The 19,038-nt window shown below is 37.1% G+C and overlaps 1 protein-coding gene across 3 annotated transcripts in view; it reads right to left on the bottom strand.

Moving 5' to 3' along the window:
* The window catches only part of edil3a (EGF-like repeats and discoidin I-like domains 3a), a 237,402-nt gene that overhangs the window by 78,887 nt on the left and 139,477 nt on the right, over window positions 1-19,038 (bottom strand). For all 3 annotated transcript variants that reach the window (XM_065266725.2, XM_065266726.2, XM_065266724.2), the window contains one exon: window positions 18,575-18,688. In XM_065266725.2, coding sequence (XP_065122797.2) covers window positions 18,575-18,688 — 114 coding nt within the window. The remainder of the gene's footprint in view (window positions 1-18,574; window positions 18,689-19,038) is intronic.

The following is a 19,038-nucleotide window of genomic DNA, read 5'->3' as shown; positions in this document are numbered from 1 at the left end:
TCTGTCGAGTTGGGGAAAAAACATGCTTAGCAGAAAGCAGGTGAACACAGATTGATCAGAAATAAAAAAAGAACCTTGTGGGAGAGTGATGAAAAACAGTCCCATGCAGACCTTTAGTGTAGCAGGCAAAAGTAGCAAAAACACAAAATAGAGTTTAATTTATATGGACTCTAAATAAGCAAAGTGGAATGGATTTAGGGAAGCAGTAGCGTGAAAGTCAAGATTGTACTGCAATGTATAGTCCAAAAAGTGATAGGCGATGGATCTAAATGCAGCGAACTTGAATAACTTAAATATACAAAAACAGGAATACATGGCATGGCGAGACAAGATACACATCTCCAACTACACTTACTGCAATACGTACATTGACAATAACTGACCAGATACAATGGCAAACACTGGGGTATAAATACACAGACTAATCAAGGTTAACAAGACACACCTGGAAACAATAGGCAGGGAAATGGGACAACATTACAATGACCATGGCTGCGTCCGAAACCGTATACTGTATAGTAGGTACTGAATAAGATGAACCTACTTACTTGGCGTTTAAACAGTAGGTACTGTATAGTATGAATCCTGGTAGTATGAATGAGATTCAGACGTACTACATCCGCCATGTTGCTACATCACGTGACATACGTCGTCATCACGTCATGTCATTTCAGCGCAAAAACAGCCGCTGCCTCTTCTTCTTCGTTGGATAACTCCTCTCCCGGGGCATCATGGGATAGTCAAGTGTCCATCGTATGCACGCTGCAAAATCTTACCAGAAGTAGTAGGTCATCTGAGTACTTTTCGCATACTGTTTTTCGAATACTATGTATTCGGACACACTACTCGCCTCGCCTACTGCTTTTCGCGTACTATATAGTATGAAGTAGGTGGTTTTCGACGCAGCACATGACTATGGAACTACCAGAAAAGACTTCAAAATAAAAGACATGAACATGACAAGACATAACAAAACCCTTACATAAACACACTTCCCAGGACAACAACAATTGTCATTAACATTAAGTCCATTCAGGACCGTGAGGCAGTGGCGGGCCTCGACTGTGGAGCAATGAAGGGCCTGAGCCATGGAGCAAGGGCGAGTCTGGGCGGTGGAGCAATGGCCCGGACACACCGGCAACATCCTCTGTGCTCTCGACCTCATTCCTTCTTAACCTTAACAAGTTCAGGCATGCCAGCCATTTGGGAAAAAGGTAAGTTGTGCCAGTGGTCATCTTGGGAACCAGTTCAGGCGTGCCCGCCGAATTGGATGTGGCAAGTGTACTGTGGTTATTGGGATGCAGTGAACTCCGTCTGAACTGTAATGCAGTGTGTGGCCCAAACACACCACAAAGCTAAAGCCACCACCGGTAGCATTGCAGACAGGGGATAGATCTCTCATGCTTCTGGGGATACCAGACTTGACCCCACTAGTGCAACACGCTTGACATGGGCAAACTCTGGTTATGTGAGCAAGCTGTGGCATGACAGGCATGACGTCAGCAGGCCTTGGTATGGCAGGCGTGACGTGAGCAGGCGGTGGCATAGCAGGCATGACATGAGCAGGCTGTGACATAGCAGGCATGACGTGACCAGGCGGTGGCATAGCAGGCATGACGTGAGCAGGCTGTGACATAGCAAGCATGACGTGAGCAGGCTGTGGCATAGCTGGCATGATGTGAGCAGGCTGTGGCATAGCAAGCATTGACCCGAGCAGGCTGTGGCATAGCAGGCATGAAGTGAGCAGGCTGTGACATAGCAGGCATGACGTGAGCAGGCTGTGGCATAGCAGACATTGACGTGAGCAGGTTGTGACATAGCTGGCATGATGTGAGCAGGCTGTGGATTAGTAAGCATGACAGGAACATACTGTGTCTTAACAGGCATGACGAGAACAGTCTCTGGCTTAGTAAACATGGCATAACTAATCTCTGGCTTGACAGACTTGTCATCAACGAGTATGGCATCACATAAAACTGCACCCACAAAATCCACCAACAAACCATCACAGTCCATTGGGACCATTTTACATAATGTGGGGTTGAGTCCCAGCCAATATCACGCCTAAGGACGTCAAACCCCAAACCTGGCAGGAAAGTCCTAAAATGTACAAGAACCTTGATGCATAGCAATCAGTTCATCTGCTAGATCCATAGTTGAGGTCAGTTATTCTGTGACGTGTAGTCCAAGAAGTGATAGGTGATGGATCTTAATGCAGCTTTGTTAGTTTAACAGGTCTAGAAAGGGTCTAGAACTGTCCCTGCTGATCACGCTCTGACTGAATGAAAAGTGAATAAACTAATATGCACTAAATTAGAGAAACAATGAGTGGGTCCAATATCATTGGTCTTAAAAATTGGGTGGGTCTTATTATATTCTCTATTTTCTATCCATTACCTCATAATTACAAGTATTAACAGAATTGTCTGTAAATTATAAAAAAAACCACTGAAATATCACATTTACATAAGTATTCAGCCCCTTTGTAACAACAATTAAAATTTAGCTCAGGTGCATCCCATTTCTCGTAATCATTGCTGAGATGTTTCTACACCTTGATTGGAGTCCACCTGTGGTCAATTAAAATTATTTGATATGATTTTTAAAGGCACACACCTCTCCAAAAAAACAAACAAAAAAACATAGCGGACAATGCAATCCTAGAGAGGATTGTTGCAAGGCAGACATCTGGGAAAGGGCTGCAAAAAATTCTATTGCACTGAGGAGGACATGCAGTGACCTTCATATAAAGTGACATGCAAATGTAATTTCATTGGTATTTAAATGCACTTCCTTTTGAGTACCACTGTAAAGGGTTCCTAAGTGAATGAAACCAAGTTTTGGTCATTTTTAATTTTTTACTTAATGGTAGGCACATGTTTGCAGAACTCCTTTTTGTCCTTAGATGCTATTAAGATCTTGGTCCTTATATCAAATATCCCTGTTTATGCAGTTTACTGCACCTTGTCCATTAACATTTCAAATGTTCCACCAATTAGTCACAACTACAAAATCAATACCGGAATGCTGAATCACCATACCTAACATGAACTTCCTCTGAGCCTTCTGGGAAGAAAGATTGTTTACTTAACATTCACTCTTGAGGGCCGTATTGCTGACTATATTGTACAGGCTCTTAGTTTGCTTCTGTGGCTGTTTGCGTATGTTTCTTTCCTACAGGCCTATGTGGTCTAGCTTTGCTAAAACCGATTTAAAATGTTTAGTTTAATGAAGCAGTCACTGTGTCTGTGATTCATCAGAACTGTGGGTCTTCAGATGGTGTGTTAAGCATGGCGTTGTTTCATGCAGGGCTGTTAAAGTGTTATTAAACCCCCCCATTGCATCACTAGACAGTTCTCTGCAGTTTTGGAAAGTATAAAAAATAAAAAAGTAGGTGCAAAAAGCATCAAGAAGCAAGGAGGAGGGGAGAAGTGTGAAGGCATCAATTGCATGCGGTTCAGTTAGTTTTAGTTTTCAGTTAATAACAGCAATGCATAGATGTAACAAAAAATGCAGTACAGTATATACAGTAAAATCTGTGAGTAAATGGACAAATATATATCTAAGAGTAAAGAAAGATATTTCAAGATGTATAATGCAGCTATACCTTTTCTAAAGCATGTGGCTGAAAGACCATAACATAAGGTTTGTTGTAAAACCTTGGCCTGAAATCATCACTGGGAACAAAAGGCTGAAACAGAGCATTCAAGCTGAACATGTGGCCATCTGTTACAACATCAATTACAACTGCATATTTAAAAATAAAAAATATAATTCAAGTCCATAATTTTAAAATAGTAAAGTCTCTATAGTAAATCTTACAAATAGCTAGAGAAAAATTGCATTTGGTTATTGAATGTTGTTTAGGAATCTCATGATCTGTCACATTAATAGATAAAAATGACCTGGATAGCTGCAGAAATGAGGGTAATGATACCAGGTGTTACTGCTGGTCTGAAGTATACAGGTAATCTAAATGTCCATCGCTCATAGCCTTTTATTAATGCACAGCATCACCATATACAGTACCAGCCTACGCTCCCTCATATTTCAATCCATTTCTATGTAATTTTGCAATGTTGTTGGAGTTGTAACCCCACAAATAATATCTTAATATTTTCCAAAATCCAAATACTTTCCAAGCTCAGGTTTGATTGTTAGGAAATGCACATAGGACATTGTGTTGATATACATCTTCAATTCAATTTGTGCTTTGACATTTTCTCTGCGTTTTCTTCACCCCAGGTGCTCAGTACTAATATTTACCAAGGCTTGGCATTGAAAAGCTCCCGACTTATTCATCTCAATTGCTTTATGCTGTTTGAGGATGCCAGAAGTTTCTGTTTTGCTTCATCCCTTTTTATCTCTCAATCACAAAGACAGTTTTGTGAGGAATCAAAGAACAGGCGCATCACAAGGGTAAACTTATGACACCTATGTTCACAATAGATTTCTGTTCCCTTAGAATCTGTGGCTTCAGAGTTCAATTGTGTCAAAACACAAAACTTATTCTGTCTTGCTCTCTCTTTCTCGCACGCTTTGTCCTTGAATGCAGTGGTTCACATTCTGTTTCACTACAAGGGCCCCCTAGTTGCCCACAACAATATTTGAAGGCCCCCCACTCACTCATTTTTTTCCACATAAAATTAACTAGAGCTTGAAATGACTAGACAGATGTATATTTGCTACAAAAATGGCCAAAAAATAAGAACTATCTTGATTTTTGCTTGTTAGCTTAGTTTAATGCTTGTTGTGTCAAATTTTTAATAATTTTAAGTCATCTTGAGGCCCCATGGAAATCTGCTGAGGCCCCCCTGTGGGCTCCGGCCCCCTGGTTGGGAAACACTGCTTTAATAGCATACAAATCTTCATATTTCTTTAAAATCAAATAAATGTTTCACAGATGCTACATCACTTTTATAATATTGGCTTATGTTGTCATAATGGCCATTTCCAAAAACCACAAGGTTTTTAGTTATCAATGCAAACACCAAGTTCAGGGAGGGATGCACCAAATGTTCAGAAACATAAATTATTCGGCCAAAAATAGTAAACATCTTATTTTCACGTCTTCGATGACGTGATCAAATAGTCAACAGCGCAGAGTGAGAGACGCGCAAATGCAGCAAACATGTTGGTAAAAGCAGTTTAAAGTGTCAGAGAAAGACGCGAAAACACAGCACTACAAGTTCCCTTTATCATTTAAAATCAATACATCCTGAACACCATGCAGCATATGAGAAAGACACGGTGGCAGTGATCCTGGGTATTTGTCTGCTGAATGCACAAGCACGGAAAACGAGAGACTTTAGCTCTTCATCAAATGTCATAGAACGACGAAGAGCGTCAGCAGCATGTAATAAAAACTTCCTAAAACCAGTAAAGTAACAAGGCTACAATGACAAGGCAAATAAATTAAACGAAATATAAAACATTTATTAGCAATAAGCTTTTTGTTAGACAGTTTTGTTGAGCGTCTTTTCCTCTCTCATCTGCTGTCAATCTTGCTGCTGTCTCTTTCTCTCTCTATGCTCGTGCTTGCTCAACATACACTGCTATATAAGCGCTGTTACAAGTTTTTTAAGGCATACTAATGACTAGTAGAAGATCGTATTCATATCTGTTTAGCCAAGACTCATTTATGTGGTGGAATGTAAAATCAAACAGTTTTAACAAGTCAGATATCTATCTGATCAGAGAAGTGAGCAGGTGTAAAAAGGCCCTATGATGACTGGAATGTTAAAAAAAGTCATTGTTAAATAATGTGACGTAACAGCCTGGTCTCACTGTTAATACGTAGTATTTACACGTAACTTTAAAAACAAAAAAACTTATTTTTTGTACGTTTAAATATATGCCAAAACGTACAATGTAGACGTATTTACAACATTTAAACGTAGCATTATTACGTTTTGACAGCTAAAAAACGTAAAACATTTACATACCTTTCTTCCATAAAGATTGCTGTATAATTTCCTTTTAACCATTTTAGCTATATGTTACAACACCTTAACCCTACCCCAAACCTTACCCTAAACCCAAACCTTACCCTAAACCCAAACTCTTTTTAAACAAAATGTTTAAATACGTAATGTATTATTTTTATATTATGCAACGTAACGGACAAATATGTTTAGGAACATATTAGTAACAATATAGCATTCAAAAGATATTTTAAGGTGCTACAGTCCTACACAAAACAGTTTATTAAAATCATTTAACGCTACGGTTTAAAAAATCATAACAGACAGACAAGTGTAATCACAACAACTTATTTATTGCGAATATTAAAATCAGTACCAAAAATAGTTAAAATGACGATGTGCTGCATCCGCGGTCCTCTCTGGAGTATATGAAGTAAAGTAAAGAGAAGTATTAAAGTTATTAATCCAAGAGTTTGATCAGCGTTGATCCGGCTTCCGTCACGGCGTGCTTTTTTAATTTCAAACGTACACCAACGGAAATGGAAATGACGCAAATATGTCACGTGGCACTCAAAGAGCCAATGAGCTTTTGATATCACTGCCGTAAAGCAATGTGTCGTAAAGCTTCTTGAGGCGGGATATTTGAATTCACATAAACGAACGCGCGATCTGACTTTACGGTTGCTGATCAGAACTCGGATCAATATCGCTGGATAAAGGGCTGAATTTGGATCTGTTGCTCGCAATCGTATGAATTTTAAAGATGTGGATTACAGCAAATAAATAAAAGTAACATCTTTTGTGAATTTATGTTGTTTTTTGTTGTAATTATTGCTTAGTAGTACTAATAACGTATTGCATAGAAGACAGCAGGAGAAAACGCATTTTTGTGTGTCATGGCAAACAAACTAAATATTAAAAAATAGTTAAATAAATACAGAAATGTTATTCATTTTGAAGTTTTAAAATGTGAAATATTGTGAAATTATCTGAATATCTAATCATTTCATTAGGTAAATAGGTAAACTGTCATAAGTAAATAAGTCAGAAAATATGACTGAAAACATGTCATTGTTATGAGTAAGAAACGCCAATGCCCGCGATTTTAATATTTATGAATAGGAATAAAAAATTAAATATGGTCTTCGGCTAAGTTTTTCATTTTATTTGGCTTTGGCCAAGAATTTTCTTTTCGGTGCATCCCTACTATCTCTATAGCTATCTTTTTTCTTTCTTTCTTTATATCTTTATTCCAGCATCAATGGCTATATTCATGGCGAGAACCGGTTAATCCATACTAGAGGTCGACCGATATGTGTTTTTCAGGGCCGATGTCAATACCGATTATTACAGATAGAGTAAACCAATAACCGCTATTTTGAACCGACATGTCTGGTGTAATTTTTTTTATTAATGTCGAAGTTAAGACACAGGCTCTGACAAAAACTTTCAAAGCTTTGAAACATTGATACTCTGAAACTTTGAGACTCTAAGAAATGGCAATTATAACAATCATATTAATAATAACAAAAAAAAGAAAGCAAGAAGCACCAATAAACTATATAAAAACTATTAACAAATATTTAAATTAAATATATTAATTATTTTCTGATGATTTTATCATTGCATTGATTCAGTTAACCATATTTCACATCAATGTTTAAACTATCCTATGGATATAACGGTTAATTAAACAATTTGAATTTATATAATAAGTGAAAATAATTTAATTGCCTTTACAGCGTCATTGGGTATGTTGTTGAAAAGACCGCAAATGTTTTCATAAAACTATAACATTAATACCATATCATAAGCACAATTAGTTGGTTCAATAGCCTATTTCAAAATTATATTACTTTATCTGCAAATCGGATTTTAAAGTGGCCATTGTCGATGATCGGCAAAATGCTTATCGATAATCGGTCAAACTCTAATCCACACGCTGATCTAGACAAGTTTATCTATACACAGGTTGGTGGAGGGGCAATTTGGTATCTCCAAAACCTCATTCACACAGCACTGTGGTCCCAGAAAGTACCCGTAGCCACAGAAAAGCAAACACGTCCTGTAAATGTTCTGTGATCGCTCCCATTGCCGTAAGATACCCGGAAAGCCCTCAGTGTGAATGAGACGCAGAAACAATGCCATAAGGGACGTGCCGTAGTGAAGACGCGCCTTGTCATTTGGCAACATGAAGTTATGGTTCAACTCTTTAAAATGAGGGGTTTACATTCAGATTAACATTCAGGACGACCAACGTTGGCATACTGGACTAAAGCAGATATCAGGGAGCGCGTCACTTGGAGACTCAGCAGCATAAAAGAAAGCGCATCAGTCGCTCATATGAGCTTATAATAAAATAAAATGATCATCGCAACAGGATATATCATTCAGCTCTTTAAAATGGAGGTTTCAAGTGCACATTAACATTCACGATGAGAAATGTCTGCAAACTGGATTAAAGCAGAGATCAGGGATCCTGTCAAATATCCACTCTGAAGCTAAGATCATTCATCAGCATAACTGAATGGCACGTCAAACGCTCCTTTATAGTGTAGTCTTATTATAAACAAAAATGCATGTGAGTGGTTTCTGGAGAGAGAAACTTTAAATGCTGCGGAGAAAAAACTACCAAGTGCAGGACTTTAGGTGTCATGTGTCTTTACAGGCTATTTATGGTATCTGTGTGAATGCTCACACAGCTTCCGGCAAATCATTGGCAGTGTGAATGAACAAAAAATCAAACAATCCTGGACAAATCTCGGGTGCATTTTCCATGTATTTTCCGTAATGTCTGTGTGAAAAGGGCTCAATCCACTTAACTTGCAGGTTTTTGGCCTGTGGAAGGGAACCGGAGTACCCGGGGGATAAACCCACGCTGACACAGGGAGAACATGGAAACTCAACACAGAAAGGCCACGTGACCTAGCCTGGGCTCAGACCAGGGATCTTCTTGCTATGAGGCAACATTGCTATCCAATGAGCCACTGTGTCACCCTCTATAACTATCTCATCAGAGAAGTAGTGACCAGGTGTAAAAAGGCACTGTAATAACTGCAGAAATGTTAAAAAATGTATTGTTAAATAATTTGGAATAAATATAGTAAAAAGGACATTCTGAAGATGTAACTTGTGCAATGGTTAGAAAATTGGCAAAATAATAAATAAAAAAAATTAATTAAAAAAAAATAGTTCTGTTGTTCTGTATTCGGCCTTCGGCTGAGTTTTTCATGTTATCTGGCTTCTGCTTGGGCCAAGAAATCCTTTCTGTGCATCCCTTTTCAAAACTAGAAAATATACCAAATTACAACAAAATAAATCAACACTGAGAAATACTCATTAAATAAATAAATGGTGAACACTTCTTTTAAATGGTTACAAATTCAGGTTCATGACCTGTACACTATTGGCTAAAACTAATAAAGACGTTACACAGTTCATCATAACTATATCACTGTGCTACACACATAATTCAAGGTTGTTTCAGGGGAACTGTCCCCAAGAAGTGCAATGCTTAACTTGCAGTAGAAATCATATAAAACCAACAAACCAGAAACCGAATTGTGATAATATTTGGTAACATGCAGACTTAATACATATATGATATGCCAATTTGATCATTTTTAACACTACTGACAAACATACTAGGACACTTTGCATTATGTAACTGTGTAACATACACTTTAAAAATGCTGTATTGTTTCAACCCATGGTTGGATCAGATAAGACAAACCCAAATGTTGGGTAAAAATGAACAAAATTGTAATCCAGTGGTTGGGTATCATCAACATTTCCGCAAGCTATATTCTGTCTATTTTTCAATGTATAGATCCTTCTCGTCCCCTTTTAAATCTTTTATTTCGGGGCGAGTTACGACTTGAGGTGACATCAGGCTCAGTGTGCCTGCCAGCCACCCATCGCAGCAGCAGTTTGCAGCTCTTCCAGACTGACCTTCCTGCATACATCAGCATCCCAGCAGACAGTGGGTGTCAATAATGCTAGAGGCACAGTAGCATGACAGCTGAATCTGTTTTATAGCAGACCTACATTTATAATCCATAAAATCGGTTGAACTTTAACTCATTTTTTTGCTGCTTGTGCTAATGGGGAAGGACTGGGATCTCGGGGCAACAAGCCCAAACACCAGCAGTCTTATGTTGATAAATTTATTGATTTTGGTTATGTCTGTACAGAATATAGGTGTTTGCAGGTATCAGATATGCAGTTATAAACCTTTTGACATTTCAAGATATAAACCTGAAAGGCCAACCCAATATAGTTTTAATAGGTAAAAAAAAATCTTCATTGCATTTTCGTATGGGTCAGTTTGACCCCAAACAAGTTTATAAGTATTATAATTTTAGCAATAAGTATTTTTATTAGGGATGCACCGATACCACTTTTTTGGAATACGAGTACGAGTACGAGTACTTGCATTTCAGTACTTGCCGATACCGATACCGAGTACTTAATAAAAAAACATGATTTAAATTTATAGGTAACAGCTTTAGTAATATAATTTAACAAAGGACTAGTTTTCCAGTTTGTTGTAAACTCTGCCTCTTTGAACAACACAAGAGGCATTAACCCCTTACACGCCGCTCAAACATAGACATTTCTCAGACCGTGGTATCGATTCCAGGTATTGGGGGACTTTTAACGAGTATGAGTACTTTAGAAAATGGGGTATCGAGGCCGATACCCGATACCAGTATCGGTGCATCCCTAATTTTTATTAACCCAGTAGTCTCTGGGTTACAATCATAAAAAACATAAAGGTCAATCACAAAAGAAAAACATGATTATGCGATCGCATGATTTAATGCATAATCAGCCAAAGTCAGCATAGTTATGCGGGGTCGTATTTTTTAGATACGCGCACTTTCGCCGCATAAATTGCAGATTTCTGCTCGCAAAATATGCAGGGCTTGCATGATTTCATAATCCCCACATTTTTGTAGCAAAAAGTAATATATGTCTTAGCAGAAAGTTGAAAATGTTGCATTTACTTTACACATGCGCAGCCATGTCCCCTGTTGTCATGGTGACGTAATTACGCGAAGTGAACATCAATAAAAGCTGCAAACACATATCGCATTTTTCTGGAAGGACTGACAAACAAAAGAGAAAAACAAATAAATGTAGTATTACAGTATTATTTGATTTTAAAACAGTTAAATTGCATTTTGGTTGATTGTTCCTCAGTGTTTTATTTTCAATTAATAACACCTCAATTTATTCCACTTCTGCCATTTTCATTGTTTTATTGCCATTAAAGAATCAACTTTTATACAGAAACTACCAACCGAATTGAACAGTGAAATGTCCATCAGTTAAATATACTAAAAATACTGTACCAAGTCATCAAAAGCTTTAAATTGAATGTCAGCAAAGCTCAATCTGGAATTTCTAAATTTCTCTGCATGTTTTGTTCCTTTAAACATTTGTATTCTAATCAGGATTGAATCCTTGCAGGACATTTAAGTGTCCTTTTTTCTCTCACTCTCTCTTAAGAAAGCCCTTTAACTGCAGAATAATTTATCCTAGAGTAAAAAAAAAACATGTTCATCCTGTTTATGTAAATTATGCAAGTTTTGTTGTACCGCAGACTTTTTTATTTTTAAAAGAGGCATCAAAGACAAATTGGGAACCACTGGGTTATCAAAATCTGTCATTGTGTATCACCATGACATTCCATACACTATTAGCTAATTGATGGACAAATAAAAAACTGTTAATGAGGTTCCTACTGGAATGAAGAATATGCCAAATATTGATTCCAAAACTCTAGCAGGGTTGTAAATATGTTGGCTGCGTGGGCCTGAATTGATGGGAAAAATAAATCAAGCAATGGATGGATGTTGTCTTACAAGATGGATCTGACTGCATTGTTTTCCAAAATAAATTTATATCCAATCCGTAAACAAGTCTTTTGATGGTAAAAACCTGTTAATTATGACACAAAAATAATGTATTATTTGATTTACTTTTCATATTTCAATGATTAATATGTTTAAAAAAATTTTTACCAGCAAGACATTGTTGTGACAGTGCACAATGAATCAAGTTTTATTTTAGACTACCGGTTTCTAAATGGGAAACAACCATGTTCTGTTTAGGATTATTTAACAGTCTACCCATTAAACAGAGGCCACTGGGTGCAACACCAAAGGTGACCGCAAGTTTTCCTTTTTCCAGAAGACCCAGACTGTGGTCTACAGATCATGAGCCTGCACACAAGTAAATGTCAAATCAAACTGTGAGGACATTCCTCTCTGTGGGAAAAACGCTACTATTACGCATAGACAGACTTCATTTAATGTCTCCGGCACCTAGCCAATGACTGCTTTTAGTGGTTACACAGAGAAATGTAAATACAGCTTTGCACAAGTACTTTTGACATGTCTGATGATAGGACAATTTCACTATGGAGAACACCACACAACATAGTCGCCGGTTTAAATCTCACACATTGAGCAAGGTGCAATGATATCTGCGCATATATGTGTATGTGTGTGTGTTCACGACTTGCAGTACCTGTGTCAATAGAGTGCTGGGATAGATTAAATGCCAAGGTCACATTTCGGGCTACCTTGAAAATAACATCCCTTTCAAATACACTTTTTATTTAAATTTCACCCACTACCAGCATTGTTTGTTTTCTAAGAGAATATACTATTTTTCAAATAATATAAATAAAATAATTAAGAACCAAGGATTTGTGTGGCACAAAACAGTACCCAATGCTGGGTTGTTGTTACCCAGTAACAACCCAGATTTTGGTGATTATTAACCCAGTAGTTTGTTCTGTCTAGGGATGCTCAGATCGATCGGCCAATGATGCTTTTAAATTAATCAAACTAACAGAGATTTCTGATCAAAAGCCGTAGTACATGAAATAGCTGTAAATAATATTGGCTGTGCGATTCAGAATAATTATTGGCCACGTATTATTAGTGTATATCTGCATTTATCGGAGCACCCCTAGTTCTGTCCAACACTATAGGGTGGTTCCCCTTCAATATGGTTCACTTCACATGGTGTCAGTTGTTGACGCTATGGGGGAAACTCCTGTTTACTCAACGATTGAAGCCTATTGGTTAACGTCTGTAAAATACACTATAGTCCGGGAGAGAGCGGCATGAGCTCACTTGCATTCTCCTTCAGCGCGAACCTCTCACTGCTCCGAAGAAGAAAGAAGCTTTACTCGGCATCAACACAAGCCTTCCAGCCGATTCAATGCCTGCCGTATTCCCCTGCCGCTTTCCGGTTGAGATTCCTAAATTTTCTAAAAGAGCAGAAGCGCATTGAGATAATGTCGCCTCGGCACTGTGGCTCATGCCGAGCCTCTTTGCCCATGGAGGAATTCCACAACAAGTGCGTCCTCTACCTGGGTCCCACCCACGCTGAAGCCATGCTCAACCGTGCTGCTGTTTCAATTTGCCTCTTTCATAAGGAAGGCTGCCCGTGCTCCCCCACTTAAGCAGCAGCGGAGCCGTGAAGCCAGAAAGTGTCCTGAGACCAAGTTCATGTCGGCTCATACCCCGCGTGCTCTATCTCCTCGCCGTCAACGTACAAGTAGTACCGGCTATGCGTTATTACTTTGGAGCGGTTATTATTTGAAAAGAACGAACCTGCAAATGTCTCAACTGACCAATCAGAATTAGAGATCGACCGATATATCTGTTTTCCAATATTTTCCCCGATATTTAAGCATTTTCCGATGACCAGATATCGGTTTTGTAATATCGGATTGACCGATAAACGAGAGAATTTAGAATTGCGCGCTGAACGCATCTGAGGAGAGGAGCTCACAGCAGCAGCAACGTGCATAGCAAATATGAAGGCGACGCGACTTCATTAAAATGTCTTTGAGTATACTTACTTTGCATATGAGGCATTTATAACACATCTCATCTGTGCATTAATGTATGTTATGTTAAATAAGTTGATATATTAAAAGCAATGTATGCAGCTTGTCCAAGAATAGAGACGAACTCACAGAGTCATGCTGATCCATAAAATCCGGTCCCAATAACGACGTAGCTTTGCATTAATAAAACAACCATGAGTTAATGCTTTGTGGAATTAAAAACGCTAAACTTAATTCGTTTTTCCTTTATTTATGCTTATCATAGCATCGTAAAATCACGTTCATATTGCTGTTCACTTAAGTTACCGGGGTTGAAGGCTGAAGCGCCACCACATGTAGCTAACTTTTAACAAGATTTACCATATTAACATTTGCCAGATAAACATTATTTTGCTAAAATATCTAAATAAATGTCTGTGGATATTAATTAATTATTTATTACCTGCGCAAGCGGTCACAGTTTGATACAGTTAATGCGCGAGTAAATGCATAGATAAACAGCGCTGTCAACAGCCATTTCATTAGCTATAACAACAAAATATTAATTATTCTGACATCAAATAACATTACCAGTTAAGAAATTAAATGATATATAAGCCGTTTTGATTGTTACTTTCCTAAATGTAGTATTCCAGTCAGTGATAATATTTGTAAAATCTCTTTGCTAACTATTGGTTGGATTGCTGAAGGCTACAGGTTGCTGGTCAAGACAAAGATATTATATCTCAAAAAAGGCACTTAATCCACCTGTTTTACTCTATAAACTATGTAGAATATGCAGCCAACTCCGCTATACTTTTCTCTCTCTCCCGCTCCGTTACCTGGCAACCGCAAGCGTGAACTTTGGATCAGTCCATTTCTTACGAAATGATAGGGGTGTTTGGAATGGTCCATAAATTGGGAATATAGTTTCTACATTATTCATTGAATAAATATTATTATTCACTCTTTCAGACCCCTCTATTTATTACTTTGTATGCATCAGTGATTATGATGATTATTATTATTATAAGGGTTTGTTTAGTTCAGTTGTGTTGTGTTGTAGTAATTATGTCAAAATCAGAAGTATAACAGTATATAAAAATCGGTTCAGCATATCGGTTATCGGGCACATAAGCATCCAAATATTTGTTATCGGTATCGGTTTAAAAAAAATGAGTATCGGTCGATCTCTAATCAGAATCAAGCATTCCAGAGAGCCGTGTAATAAGTAGTTTTAATGTAGCTAGCTATTATATAATATTATAGTAACTTGTAGTGTAGCTAACTACTTTTTCAGATGGGTAGCTTGGCTGTAGTTTAACTACTTTTACTGTTAAGTAGCTTGCAGGTAATCTAACTAGAGTTTCAGAGTTGCTTCTCCAGCACTTTTATATATTAATGCTATATACATTTAAATATAATACTGTTATATTACATTTGAAGATTTTGGTTCCAAAGCGATATAGCTAAATTAATTCCAATTAATGCATTCCAATTAATATCAATCAAACTGCAGTTTGTTTCTTTTGATTTAAGCCTTCATAACAAAATATACAACTAAGTTGCACAATAAAAACATGATAACATAATCATAAACAGTTAACTTGTTTTGGAACCAAACTCTTAATGGGGCGGTTTCCCAGACAGGGTTTAAGACTACTCCCAGACTAACTAAAATGTTGGTGTTGTCTTGATTAAAAATAACTTGTTCTGACATATCGTAAAATATATCAGTGCAAGTGTTTTGTCTCAAGATGCACACCATTAATGTTTGTTTATAAATTATGATAAATTATGCTTTTAAAACTCCGCCTCAAGGTTGTGCATGTTGTGGCTTCACAAATGCTTTGCTGCATACCTTGGTGGCAACGAGTGGTTATTTTAGTCAAAGGTGCTCTTCTATCAGCTTGAATCAGTTGGCTCATTCTCCTCTGACCTCTACCATCAACAAGGCATTTTCGCCCACAGGACTGCCGCATACAGTTTTTCCCTTTTCACACCATTCTTTGTGAACCCTAGAAAAGTTTGTGCGTGAAAATCCCAGTAACTGAGCAGATTGTGAAATAGTCAGACCGGCCTGTCTGGCACCAACAACCATGCCACGCTTAAAATTGCTTAAATCACCTTTCTTTCCCATTCTGACATTCAGTTTGGAGTTCAGGAGATTATCTTGACCAGGACCACACCCCTAAATGCATTGAAGCAACTGCCATGTGACTGGTTGATTAGATGATTGCATTAATGAGAAATTAAACAGGTGTTCCTAATAATAATAATACATAAATTATATTATGTATATACATTCACATAATATCTTTAGTTCTGTATTTTAATATTTCACAGACAAATGGTCTCCTTAATTTAAAAATACGAAAAAGACAGACCTTGCATGGAAATGCTTTTCACCTTACCACATAGAAAAAAAAACAAAAGACGTTGCAGTGATTCAACATGACAAGAAGGTTAAATGAATGGAGTGAGAATGTCAGTCAAATGGTTGGAGGAATTTAGCAGCAATCGATTTTAGCAATGCGGGAAGACATGATTGAAGGCCTTCTGACAGAGCTTTGGTCAAACTCATTCTGGGAAGATGTTCCACGTCTTGCCTTGTTGATTATGCAAAGAGTATTTGATTTAGTGTAACAAAGTTTTTGTCTCTATGTAATAAACGTCTAGAGATATCTCAAATAACCAAGTGAAAACTAATATTCCTTTTGATTTATGAAGATAAGACATCCACTGTGAACAAATTATATTTTCTGTCAATTTCTCTCATTCTCTCTGTATTTTGGTCACACTTGATCTGTCTTTATCTTTCTGTCTGTCTCAAATTTTGCCTTCCATTTATTTAAAAATAGACGATGGCAATATAAATGATTTGCATAATACAGATAAAATGCAGATGAAAGGTGAAAATACACTTTTTATCAAAACACCTTAATCAAAGCATTTCACTTTGTTCATTATGTGGCTTATGTTAAAGGTGCCGTAGAATGCAAAACTGTATTTACCTAGGCATAGATAAATAATACAAGCTCTGTTCATGGTAATGACATATCATGAGCCTCAAACGCGAGTGTTTCCTCCTTCTTATCTAAACCTTGTGCATGCAAAAGACAGCTGGTAAACAGGCCAATCTCAACATAACACCGACTGTGACGTTTCAGTCAATATGTACGCCCCCAACATTAAATAACACATTAAATTAAGTACAATGTTGTTACAATGCTAAAAACAAACTTGTGACTGCTGAGTTAGTGCTACATGCTAGTTAAGGCTCAGAGGCGTAGCTACATTAAGTGGGGGCCCCAGGCAAAATTAATCAGTGAGGCTCTATTAAAAGATTTTTTCTTTGTATCTCCGTTATCCAGACATATAATTAAACAACATACAATAAATAGTCAAATCAGATCTAACAGAACAAAGTGTTTATTTTAATCAAAATTTTAATTAAAAACACAATAGAACAACTGAGGTACAATACAATCTTCATATTTAGAATAGGATGTCCTATTCCATTTCAGCCTATATTAATACCTGCTAACACTACATAATCAAGTCTCAAGGCAAGTCGTGGTATAGATTTTTTCGTGTCATTGAGCACAAATTTATTTTCCATGTCATTTTATGTACTGTATGTGTTATGCCTCTGTTAATGCTACATGCAACATGATCTCATGGAAATCCGTGTTATGGTCACAGAAAATTTGATCACTTTATCCGTGTCCATGTCACGGAATTCAGCTTTTTTTCCGTGACTGGAGCACGGATGTATTTTCCGTGTCACACCCACGGAATTCTCGTGTCATTTTATGTATTGTTTTCTCATTGTTTTTTCCTAATCATTGTCACTTGGGGTTGGAGTTAGATTTGGGGTTTGGGTTAGGATGTACTTGTATGTATAGGTTTCCACATGTTTTTCTTCCGAAAAATAGAAAAAAAGTAGGACAAATGGTCCCCACAACGTGATAATTACCAGGTTCATCCCCCTCCACATGCACACATACAGCTATTCTAAAGACTTTCTCTGACAACCAGACAATCAGAACAGAGCTCAACAATATTATTCACGACTCTTTCAAATAAGGTAATAACAGACCATTTCATTCAAATGACAAATCCTAGGTTTGTAATCGACATGTAAAACATTTCTGTATAATTTTGCACTTAATAAAGTTACATACCTTTTATGTAGATATCAAAGAACAATTACAATTTTTATTTCAATGCATTCTTTGGCACCTTTAAAATATCAGCCTACATTACCAGCCTCGTACATCAGACAGATAATTCAAGTTTACATTCAACAGGTTACTTAAAAAGGCAAATGGAATGTAAACTAAAATAATTTTTTAATATTTTTGTATGTAACACAGCAAATATGTACAGTAATAAGATAAATATAAAAATATAATCAAATTCATGCTACTGTTCTAGCTCAATTGAGGCATAAGAGATGCTACCTCCATCTCAAAGTTTATTCTGGTATCAATTTGTTATTTGTTTTTGTAGTTTTGTAGCAATTATTTTCTTATTCCATTTTTACCAATTACCTTTTTTTTTTTTTTTTACTGTCGTTGCCTGCTCAGAGAAAACATGAGAACAATTTTGAGAATGTAAGTTTGTGTGTGTGTCCCTGCATGCCCTTGCATGCTTCTCCACGGGCCCACTGAGACAGTACTTTTGAATGCACTTTTATGAACTGTCATAAAATTCAGTTAATACAAAACCTGCACAATGTACTAAGAAGTGGGGCAGGAATGAAGCATCCATAAAAACGAGAACATTTACTTACTGTACTGACAGTTTCTTCCCATATATTCCCCTGGGCATTCACAGGAATAGTTTGCAACCAGATCTGTGCAGATACCCCCATTTTTACAAGGGTGCCTTTCGCATTCATTAACATCTGCAGAAATAAAAAAAACAAGAAATGGCATTTGTTTAAAGTATAAGTACAGGCTTAAGTGCATTTACTGAAACGTCTCTCATTCAGATGCACTGGTAGCGCCAATTTATTGAGCGAATAATGTTTGCTTATTTGATATTCATCTTTTTACAACTTAAATGAACATTCCAGCCAAATAATCAAATTCACCAGATTCTATGTGTTGACTCTTGATAACACCGAAATAACATTCACTAGAAAGTCCTTGATAAATAAAACATGTGTAAACACACAAGTCAAGAGCTGCATCTGAAATAGAGATAAACAAAAACAAAAGACTGATGCAGAAATTGGACAAGTTGAAGGAATTC

Source organism: Paramisgurnus dabryanus, chromosome 5 (genome assembly GCF_030506205.2).
Source record: "Paramisgurnus dabryanus chromosome 5, PD_genome_1.1, whole genome shotgun sequence".
Classification (NCBI taxonomy): Eukaryota; Metazoa; Chordata; class Actinopteri; order Cypriniformes; family Cobitidae; genus Paramisgurnus; species Paramisgurnus dabryanus.
Note: the sequence above shows the minus strand (reverse complement) of the source record. Positions and strands in the feature narration are given on the sequence as shown.